Source organism: Aegilops tauschii, chromosome 7 (assembly GCF_002575655.3).
Source record: "Aegilops tauschii subsp. strangulata cultivar AL8/78 chromosome 7, Aet v6.0, whole genome shotgun sequence".
Taxonomy (NCBI): Eukaryota; Viridiplantae; Streptophyta; class Magnoliopsida; order Poales; family Poaceae; genus Aegilops; species Aegilops tauschii.
Genome location: NC_053041.3, coordinates 75,985,098 through 75,995,665, shown reverse-complemented (window position 1 = coordinate 75,995,665; position 10,568 = coordinate 75,985,098). Strand labels below are relative to the sequence as shown.

At 53.3% G+C, this 10,568-nt stretch overlaps 1 protein-coding gene and 2 non-coding genes across 6 annotated transcripts; all 3 read left to right on the top strand.

Moving 5' to 3' along the window:
- Positions 1-607: 607 nt before the first annotated feature.
- LOC109745135 (uncharacterized) lies at positions 608-4,661 on the top strand. 4 transcript variants are annotated; one of them, XM_040396945.3, is made up of 4 exons: positions 608-1,486; positions 1,597-1,768; positions 2,588-2,689; positions 4,388-4,661. In XM_040396945.3, exons 1-4 carry the CDS (start codon positions 1,388-1,390, stop codon positions 4,441-4,443), a joined length of 429 nt encoding a protein of 142 aa, XP_040252879.1. In that variant the 5' UTR covers positions 608-1,387; the 3' UTR covers positions 4,444-4,661. The 4 variants fall into 4 exon arrangements, with proteins under 4 accessions (XP_040252879.1, XP_040252878.1, XP_020159861.1 ...); XM_040396944.3 differs by having other exon boundaries at positions 615-1,486; positions 1,594-1,768; XM_020304272.3 differs by lacking the exon at positions 4,388-4,661 and adding an exon at positions 3,054-3,369 and having other exon boundaries at positions 618-1,486; positions 1,594-1,768.
- LOC120970098 (small nucleolar RNA R64/Z200 family) lies at positions 3,258-3,354 on the top strand. Its single transcript, XR_005764844.1, has one exon. It is a non-coding gene; the product is annotated as a small nucleolar RNA R64/Z200 family (small nucleolar RNA).
- LOC120970093 (small nucleolar RNA Z199) lies at positions 3,439-3,523 on the top strand. Its single transcript, XR_005764840.1, has one exon. It is a non-coding gene; the product is annotated as a small nucleolar RNA Z199 (small nucleolar RNA).
- Positions 4,662-10,568: the final 5,907 nt, after the last annotated feature.

Genomic DNA, 10,568 nt, shown 5'->3' with positions numbered 1-10,568 from the left:
GGAAAAAATAAAGAGCAAAACTATGAGACAGCTACAGTTCAAATTTGACCCGTTTCCTGCTAAATCGGCGGAAATTTATCTTTTTCACCAGAGGTGGAACAAAGCTTTTAACACGCAACCATTTGGTCAACTAAACATTAAATATGACCTATGATTTTATAAAATTGATGTGGCCCAAATTTGCAACAAATATTTGCTAGGTTCTTCATAAAAAATCATTTTGGGCACTCAAAAAATAATTCTCTTACAGAAAACTTATTTCTGAGAACACTTTTTTATGATATTTGCATTATTCAAAGTTTGTTATTCTTACTGAAAAGTAGGTCACACTTGGTGACACAATGCAAAGTTTTTGATTTCTCTTTGTTTTTTTAAATTTTCTAGGCCGTCAAATAGTAGATATGTTTTAACATCTTATTTTCAATCGATTATGACCAATTTAAATGGTCTTAAAATCATCAAAGGGGTACTGCGTTTTGATTGGTCCAAAATCATCTCACGCGGATCATGGATTAGCACCGTCGGATGCGTCCGGATCCAACGGCAGCCCACACACCCGCTCGTCGCTCTCCCCCCTCCCTCTCATCCTCATCCACCCACGAAAACCCTAGCTCACTTATCCCCATCGCCGCTCCCGCTCCCGCTCCCTTTTCCCCCACCGCCGCCGCCATCGTACTCCTCCTCCCTCGTCCTCGTCTCGTCGCCGCCGCCACCTCCTCCCCGTCCCCGACCTCCTTTCCTCCCCGTCCCCGGCCTCCTTCCGCGGCGCGCGATCCCCTCTCCCCTCCCCTCCCGAGCCCACCCACCGAACCGATCCCGATCCAGTCCAGTCCAGATCGAGAGAGAGCGAGCCCCCTCCCGCGATTCCCACCGCCGCCACCCCCACCCACCACCGCCGACCTTGTCTCCGCCACGGACCCTCTCCCCTAGCCTTCACCCCCAGATCCACCAATCCAGGCACGGCCATGGCGTCACGGCCGGCTTTCTTGCCGGCGCGCGCGTGCGTGCTTCACGCCGGCCATGGACCCCCCGATCCACCAGTTCAGCCCCGGCGACCTTCCCTCCAATCCAGCACCGGACAGATCCGCCCTCCCTCCATCACCCCGCCGCCGGCGACCACCGCCCTCTCCTTCTTCTCTCCCTACGCGGAGGCGCTGGATCCAGATCCGATCCAGTCCAGCAGCGGCCATGCCGGCGAGGGGCAGCATCTCCCATGGCGCCCCAGGCTAGCGCGGCCTTGGCCATGGCTGGCTACCTACCTACCCCGTGGCTGGCTGGCTAGGGTTTCGGTCGCCTCCAACTCCGGCGGCCGGCTCCGGCTCCTTCCTCAACCTCCAAGGACGGACGCGCGCCATCTCCGGCGAGGACGACCGACGCGACGCCCGCCATGGAAGCTCCCTTCCAGATCCACCATGGGAACGCCATGGACCTCCCTCTGCTTCCTTCCCCTCCTGTGTCGTCAATCTCTGTTTTCCAATTTCATTTGGTACGTCTCTGTTTTCCTCTCTCTCTCTCTCTCTCTCTCTCTCTCTGTCACCATGGAATGGATTTCGACTTCAGCTCAACTACATTACTGTATTCTTCCTTGTGCAGCAGCAGCAGCATCCATGGGTACGGTGCAACAGCCAACTTCCTGCTTCAGTTTCTACCATTGTCACGCTGCTTGCTTGCTTGCTTAACGCTTCACAAGAGGAAGACGTGGATGGATGGATGGGTGGATACATGCATATGTACAACAGGGAAACAAATCAGCTTCCTTTCTTTCTGAGTATTACGCAACCCTTCTTTTCGTATGATAATTCTGGAAGTATCACAAAGATTTCTACGCTTTTGTCATGGTATTTTGCCATTGATGTTTCCTTGATGTGCATTAATATTCATAAAAGGGCGTATGCTAGTTCATTATTTGTCTGCTGATGCATTAGTTGTGCAGCTGCTTATGTCCAGTGTCAGTGGCATATACAGTCTGTCTGTCTACTTGATATGGCATAAGCCCATCAATGTTGGATCATCATTCAGTGAACTGTGTGGATTCAGACAGCAACGCTTCAGTTAACTGTGTAGATCATGTACTGTATTGTTAATCACCAGTTATTGTTTCCTTTCACTGCGTCGTCGTGCCGGTTACTACTACTGTTCCTACATAATCACCAGTTAATCATGTTGGCAGATTCTAGTTGTTGTGCATATGCCAAGTGTGTCTACCTGATTGTAAACATAACTGCAATATTGTATATATGTTGACAGTCTGGTAAAAACAAACTTGTTGTGCCTGGGTTTGTGGATCTTAAAAGAAATCATCTATGCTTTCATTACTCATACAAAACGCCCAACTGTTGTTCTTGTAAATACAAGCGTGCATACCATCGACACCTTCACCAAAAAGAAAAGGCTCTAGCCACTTCTTATGACAAGAAAAATAGAAGTGCCCCTAAATTTAAACATATTCCTCTTTACTGAAAACTCATTGTTCTTTTCTAAACTATTGCAAAAATCGAGCAGTGGTACTGATTATATAAATTTTATATTGTCTTGGTAGCTTCACTTGTGTCTTCCACTGATTGGTTTCTCCTTAACCCATGTGCAGAGGACATGTACAAGAATCTGAAGAAGAACGACAGCGGGGGGCAGGAGCCGGAGGCGACCGGCGTGACGCCGGCTGTGTACGGCGGCGACCACAAGCTCTCCGGTGAGTCAGCTCCATCTTCTAGCCCTAGCACCCTATTTTCTGCTCCTATATCATGCACTGTTGGTTTAGAACACTAGCAGCAGTAGCCTACCATATATACGTACTAAACAGCAGGATTTCAATCACCTTGTGTACACTAGCAGCTTGCTTACACCGTTGTCACTTTTGCTTGTGGTAGCCATCATGTGGCTGAATCATGTCTGTGTCTACTAATCATCAGTTAATAGCATTTGTCTTCTTTGTGATGGTCTTGGACTATTTTATGGTGATGTGGATATGCTTTCTGATTTAAAGTTACTAATCTGTGGTCTGGTGTCATATTATGGTCTAATATTCTTTGTTTTGACTCTTTCTCTGGTGCAAGGAAAGCTGTGAGTAGATGTCAACGATGCCTACTTGCTTGGCTGCTACATTGATGCATGCGCCGGTCAAGCAAGCACACATGCATATACATACATGTTAGGATAGTAGCAGATATTTCCTCTGTTCCTCCTATATGCCTACTTGCTTGGTTTGCAAAATGTTGTGATGAATCATGAAATCTACAATGCCTACTTGCTTGGTTTGCAAAATGTTGTGACGAATCATGAAATCTACAATGTATGTCAGACTTCAGAGATGCCATTTGGCATTGATGAGAAGATATTTCATATTCTGAGCAATAATGTTTGCATTTCATACCGATAGTTGCCAAACTATAAATTGTTATAGCCTTTTTTCCTTCTGTCCATGCATGCTTATATGTTTGAGGGTCAAGTGATGAGGAATAAACCATCAACAATATGATGGAGCTATGCTGCTCTGATTCTTAGTATTTAAGTCTCTGATGATACCTCAACACCCTGATATGTTTGTGGCTTTCTATGTTGTCCACATATTGAAGGAAGTCCTGTTATCTTCACAACAAATACAATTTTTCTTGAACGAGTTTATAAATTGAACTATTTCCACAACAAAGATACTTACCATTTGTAGTTCCAATCTAAAGTGTTACCTGATTTCATTTGTGGTTCAAGTGATGATGAGAAGCAGTAACAACATGACATGAGTTACCTTCCTGTGATTCGTAGTTTAAAGTTGGATGATTTCTTATCTTCAAATAATTGTTGTCTTGTGAAATGCAATTCTGCTCATGTTCTTTTTTTCTTATGAATTGCTTGATGCAATTTCTAAGTCTGGTGTTCTTGAATAAATTGCAGCAATATGACAGGACCATGTTTTGTACTAGTTTTTTGTTTGATTTCTCTATCCAAAAATTTCCTTTGCCTTCTGTTTTGCAATCTTTTTTCACTTGTCTTCTCTGACTTCTACCATGATCATTTCAGAATGTGTTGTCTTAACTACCAATGATCACTTCTTTTGATCATGATCATGGCTGTTACCTAACCATGACATTTACTAGCTATTACCATCAAGGAAACTCGAAGTATTTAATAACCAGAAAGCTTATGGTTTGGTTGGATTAACGATGTAAAGAAAACAAATTTTGTCGCTCGTAGAGAATTGTATTTGTTGTTGACAATCCTGCGTACATAGAATACCTAATTGTCTTATGTAACTTAATTTCTTGCATTTTCAACTCTGATTTTGAACGACTAAGGTTACTCCCATGAAATTTTTTGCTAAACATTTATCACATCTTCTTAGATCTGCTCGTACAATCTAATGCTAGTAGCCTTTATGTTCACTCTCTTACAGGAGCTCCATGCCTATTCTTTTTGGAGTGTGAAGCCCTGAAGCCAAGCAAGCAGTGAAGCCCTATTCAGCAAAGAGTTTTTGATCTGTCTGACTGTAAATTGTAATACTGTAACAGATTGTAAAAGACTAATGTAGTGTTATTTGATGAATTATATTTGTCCCGTCCTATTTGAAATAGTGATTGCGTATGTTAAAAAGATGTGAAATGGAAACATGACCAGCGGGACCAGTTTATGTCCCACTTATTATGAATATAATCTGAGAAATTTTGAAAGTTTTGACATGTGGGACCCATCTGACTAGTGGGACCAGCTCTAAAATAAATGATTGAAAAATAGAAAATCAATTGATGGTAAGAAGGCCATGGCCCAACAATAAAAAAGGCTACAATATTGGGCTTGGCCCATGAACCTAACAAAAATTGATAGAAAAAATACACTAAATTGGCTGAATTAATGGGCTCGGCCCATATAAACAACCAATTGGACCCGGTCGATTTTAATTTTTGACCTTTTCAATAGGTCACAATTTTGCCACGTCAGATTGCCACGTTGGATCCGACGTGGCCTGGGTAGACAGCCAGTGACCAAAACAAAAGGTCATGGGTTCAACGACCTTCTGTTTTGGTCGTAAACGTCTACGACTTTCTCACAGAGAAGGTCGTTAATTTCAGTTTACGACTGCCAGCTTTTGACCTTCTGTTTTTGGTCACAAAAAGGTCGCAAATGAAAAACAATGACCTTTTAGTGACCAATAGTCAAGGTCACAAGTTGACATATTTCTTATAGTGATCGATCATCTTCGGCTTCACATTGAAGGTCTTGAGCCATAAGCCGAAGTGTGGGGTAATGCGGAGGAAGGCCGCACATGCGGCGATAAACGACGAGATGTGAAGGATGGGATCTGGAGCTAGATCATGGAAATCTAGCCCGTAATAGAACATGAGCCCTCTTACGAAGGGATCAAGACTAAAGCCAAACCCTCGAAGGAAGTGGGAAACAAATATGACACTCTCGTTGGCTTCGGGAGTGGGGATAACCTGCCCTTGAGCAGGTGGCCTGTGGGGGATTTCGACGGTCAGATACCTAGCCTCCCTAAGCTTCTTGATGTCCTCCTCTGTGACAGAAGAGGTCATCCACCGGCCTTGAAGGTTGGATCCAGACATGATTGAAGGTCCGAAGCGCTTAGCCTGGACCTTGGGTGTTGGAACTCGAGGTAGAGGAAGGGAAGGATTGGGAATGGAGAAAAAAGGACGGGTCTCACTACAAAAAAAAAGACACATCCGTGACATTTTGGGCCGAACGAAAAAATTTTCTGTCATACTTATGACACTTCTATGACGATAATTGTGACAAAACCCGGTATCATCATAGATGTGGTGGGCTCCTACTTCTATGAAAAAAAATCATGACAGAAAATGGGCTTTTCGTCCTGGGCGGGCCGGAGACGCAGCTGCATGACATTCTTTGGGCCATCCATGACGGAAAAACTGTGGTAGAAGCGAGGGAGAGGAAAATTTTGGCGAGTTCCCGGTTACGGTGGGAGGTCGGGGGCCGAGCGATGCGTGTTTCTCTCGTACACGTACGCGCGTGTGTGCGAGGCGTTGGCTCTAACTGAACCCGAGCGGGGCGTTGGGCTCTAACTGAACCCGAGCGATTGCACTGCAGGCTACGCGTTACTGAACCCGAGCGATCGATCGATGGCTGTTAACTGAACCCGATCGAGCGATTCCTTCGCTAGTGCTGCTAACTGAAGCCGATCGATGCTGCCTTTGGATGAACAGTGAGCGGTGGGTGTCGGGTGGTAGGTGCGACATATGCCAACGGGTGGCTTATCATGGTGGGTGCCAGTAAGACGTCGCCGGTGCCTGGAAACGGGATGAGGCGAAGACATGCACGCTGGCGAATCTTACCCAGGTTCGGGGCTCTCCGTGGAGATAACACCCCTAGTCCTGCTCTGCGGGGTCTCCGCATGATCACTAGATCAGAAAGAGTAGCTACAATTGCTCCTAGAGCCGTTGGGTTCAAGGGAGAAGAAGAACAAGGCTAGCTCTTGCTTCCCTCTCTCTATGGTGTGTGTGTAACTCTAAGCCAACCCTTTGCATGGGTGCCCCGGGGGGTTTATATAGGCCTACCCCCCGGGGGTACAATTGTAATCCGGCTGGGCGCGGGTCCCAGCCGTCAGTGTCTGCGCTCGCCGGCTTCTCCGCCGGCCGTTGGGGCCCGCCGACTGGTGGGTCCCGCCGGCTGCCGGCCTCTTGGTCGACAGGCCGGTTCCATCGCCTAGGGGTCTTGTCGGCGGCTGCTCACTGTAGCCTCGTCCCTGATGACGACGACTTCGTCGAGGTAAGTGTGGCTACAGTGTGCCGCCTCGAGGGCTCTCACTGTAGCCTTACCTCGTCTTGTCTCCTTAATGTGGCACATGCTTCGAGGGAAGGGGGTAGCCGGCTACGCCCTTGGCCGACTGGGGGAGGCCGGGCCGCCTTCGCGCCTCTCTCCGGCTAAAGGGGCCCACCGCCCGTGGGCCGTACTGGCGTCTGTCGTGGATGACGTTGAGGCCAGCATGGCTACAGTGCTGAGCCGGACGGGAGATGGCCGACCCGTACGGCGTCCTGCGGCCATGCCCGCCTCGGGCTTCGGGGGTAGTGGGCCGCACTGTGGCCACACCCCGTCTTGTCACCGTTATGTGGGTGTAGTTTTGGTAGGTGCGGTCTTGGCCGGCTTTGTGGAGTCGGCGTGCTTCATGGCTGGCTCTTGGAAGTCGGTCCTCTTGGCGCCGGCTTCCTGGAGTCGGCCATCTTGCAACCATCTTGGGGAGGCCACCGGGGCCGGGTCGCCTTTCGAGAGCCGGCCCCTGCAGTAGTCGGCCAGGGGAAGTCGGCCCAATGCTTCGAACGCTTGAAGGCTCAATCGGCCTGATAATTTTTGAAGAACCATGGGTAGTTGGTTAGGCTACCCGTGGCCATTTACTCCGACAGTAGTCCCCGAAGCTGATCGGGCTTCGAGGTTGGGTGGGAGTCGAGAAGCTCGATCAGCTTCCTATCTTGACGAGCCGGCAGCTGGGAGCCGACTTTGGTCGGGGGCGCCGTCTTGGCGAAGATTCCTTGGGAGTCGGAAGGCGGGAGCTGGCCAGCGCGCGCACCGGGCCGCGGGCCGGCCACTTGCCGCCTGCGAACCACGTGGAAAAAAGCCTGCCGGCCCACGCGCGCGACGGGACGTCGCCACAGGTCGGGGGCCCGCCACTCCCACGCCCGGGCCCAGGCGTGGATTCTCTGCAGCCGGAAGCCGCCCGCACGTCTTCCTGCGGCGGTTTCGGCACGCTTTTAGGGCATAATAATCGCGAGGCGTGGGGGGAGTGGGTGCAGTTAATCCCACGTCTCACCCCACGCCCTGCCTCCCCGGCTTCACCTTGCGAAGCTATAACTAGGGGGAGGGGGAGAGCGGCAGGCTCTCGCACGCTCCTCCTCTTTCCACCATCTTCTTCCTCCTGCCCTTTCTTGCAACAGCGCCTCGCCGCCGCGCTGTTCCACCACTCGCTCCTCCGCCGCCGCGCTCGTTCTCGCCAGCCCCACGCCACGATGCAGTACGGCGGGGATTGGGACGGCTCCAACGTCCACGAGGATCACGTCGAATTCCTCCGCAAGACGCGGCGGCTGCCCGGCGCGGACAAGGTGGAGGTCCGTCTCGCGCCGGCGAAGGAGATTACGCCGGAGCCGCAGGAAGGCGAGCGGGTAGTCTTCCGCTCGCATTTCTTGCGTGGCATCGGCCTGCCCGTGAGCGCCATCTTCCGCTCTTGGCTCGAGTTCTACCAACTCCAGCCGCACCACCTCCCCCCGAACACGGTGGTGCTGCTGTCCACCTTCGTCACCTTGTGCGAAGTCTACCTCGGCGTCCTCCCTACCCTCGAGCTCTAGGGGGAGTTCTTCCAGTCCAAGCTGGGCACGCGCATGCAAGGCATGCCGGCTCATAGTGGCGCCTTCATCGCGATGCGGAGGGTGGCTGCCGACAACCCCTTCCCCGTCATCACGCTGATCCAGTCGGTGAAGCTATGGCAAAAGTCATACTTCTACGTGAGGAACGTCGCCCCGCAGGGCGACTACGTCAATCTGCCGGCTTACGAAGCCGGCCCATCGGCGGGCAGGCGGCCCCAGTGGTCCTACCGGGCCGTGACGCTGACGCCGGCTGGAACCGCAGCCGTCGCCCGAGTGCGAGCGATGATCCAGTTGGAGGGCCTGTCGGGGCCCGACCTGCTGGCCGCCTTCGTCACGCGCCGGGTACTCCCGCTCCAGAGCCGCCCTCATATGATCTGTCAGATGAGCGGCCAGCTCGATCCAAGCCGGATGTGTACAAAAGACATGCCGCACGACGAGGTGGCCTATATGGTGAACTACCTTGCGAACTGCGAACTCTCTGCAGAGTGGCAGTTCGGCAAGGAGCCATGTTGCCGAGTCAATCCGCCGCCCACGGTATGTTCTCCTTGTCTCTTCTTCTTCTCTCAGTTTTGTCGCCGAGTTCCTTTTGGCCGACTCCGACTAGTCGGCTTACCTCGACAGAGCCCTCTTCTTTGGCCTGCAGGCGGGTCGGACGCAGAGCGCCGATTCGTCCCCGACCGGACGGAGCACGATCTGGAGGACCCCGACTTGGGGGCGGCCGCTATGGATGACAACACCGAGGCGGGCGGTGGCCAAGCCGGCGGCGAAGCAGGCGGCTCCGGGCTTGGAGTCAGCTTCGACGACTGGCCGGACGACGACGAGGCTGAAGTCGTCCCACGCCGTCAGCCGGCGTCTGGCCACGGCGTGGGTTCCTCTGCTGCGCCGCCTGCTCGGGGCGGCGGGCAAAAGCGTCGTGCCGCGCAGGGTTTGTTCGGCAGTCAGCCAAAGAAGCCCCGAGGCGGGGCAACGGCGACTAGGCGGGAGGAGGCGGCCGCGAAGGCGGCCCGCTTCCACAAGGCGGTGAAGCAACCGCAGACGGTGTCGGTGTAAGTACATACTCCTTCGTGTACTCTATTTTTTCTTTTCTCTGGTAGCTCCTGAATACTTGTCTTTTTCTCCAAACAACCAGAGCTCCATTGTCGCTCGAGCGGGCTGCTGCCGCCTCTGTCGTTGGGTCGCCGGGAGGATCCGGGAGCACCACTCGCTGCGTGGACCCCCGTGCCGATCTTTTGGCGGTGACGGAGTGGAACGCACGGGAGGCGCGGGAGGAGCGGGAGGCGCGGGAGGCGAAGGCTTTGAAGGCGGCTGCCGCCAAGGCGGCGCAGGAGGAGGAGGCGGCGAAGGCGCGCGCTGACGCCGCAGCCAAGGCCCAAGCGGAAGCTGCGGCTGCGGCGATGGCGGATGAAGCCTTGCTGGTCACCCCACTGTGCGTCGCGGCGCCTGGGGCCCCGGAGCCCCTGCCAGCGAAGCCGGCGGTGACCAGCCGGGGTTGGAGAGGGATGACGACGTCGTCATCCTGGAGAGGGCGGCGGTACCGACCCTGCCGACTGGGGCGGCTCAAGGCGGCCGGCCTGATCTGCCGCCTGCGCAGTCGGCGGGGGGCGAGCCGGCCGCGAGGACTGAACTGGCGGTCCGGACGCCGCCGAGCCGGCGCGCGGGGAAGGCTGCGTCAGAGCCACAGAAGGCTGCGTCGGAGCCGCAGCCGGCCGCGGGCTCCAGCTCGTCGGCCCGGGATGTGGAGGTGGCGAGCGCCACCTCGGGGTGGACGCCGGACGGAGGGACGACCGTGATGAACGTGGCCGCGCAGGACGTCCGGACTCGGCTCCAGGCCCAGGCTACGCCGCTGAGGCGATACACCGACGAATTCCTTGCGACGCGGGCAGCCATCCGGGTTAGTCTTCTTATCTTGCTTCTTCTTGATCTTGGTTTCTTCCGTGGGGGCGCGTCAGCGGACCCACTGGGTCTAGTCCCCGAGTTCCGAGTCGGCTGCTGAGCAGGCGGCTTGGAACTTCTTAGTGGATTTAGCTTTGCTATTCTTGTTCTTACTTCGATCTTCTGCCTGTCTTGCAGGACTACCACAATCTTCGCGCGGCTGCCTTCAACTCCCAGGCTCGGGAGCTGACCCAGAAGACCGCCGACCTAACTGAGAGCCGGGGTAAGTGCTTGGTCCTTTATCTCACGTGGGGGCGCGTCAGCGCACCCACTGGGTGTAGTCCCCGAGATTCGGGCCGACTGCTGAGCAGTCGGGTC

What these genes read in the sequence shown, in the direction of transcription:
- LOC109745135 (XM_040396944.3), top strand. Translation starts at nt 1,388, where the DNA reads ATGGAAGCTCCCTTCCAGATCCACCATGGGAACGCCATGGACCTCCCT. An exon ending in CTGTTTTCCAATTTCATTTG is followed by an intron (nt 1,487 to 1,593) that starts GTACGTCTCTGT and finishes TTCCTTGTGCAG; the next exon opens with CAGCAGCAGCATCCATGGGT. An exon ending in TCAGCTTCCTTTCTTTCTGA is followed by an intron (nt 1,769 to 2,587) that starts GTATTACGCAAC and finishes ACCCATGTGCAG; the next exon opens with AGGACATGTACAAGAATCTG.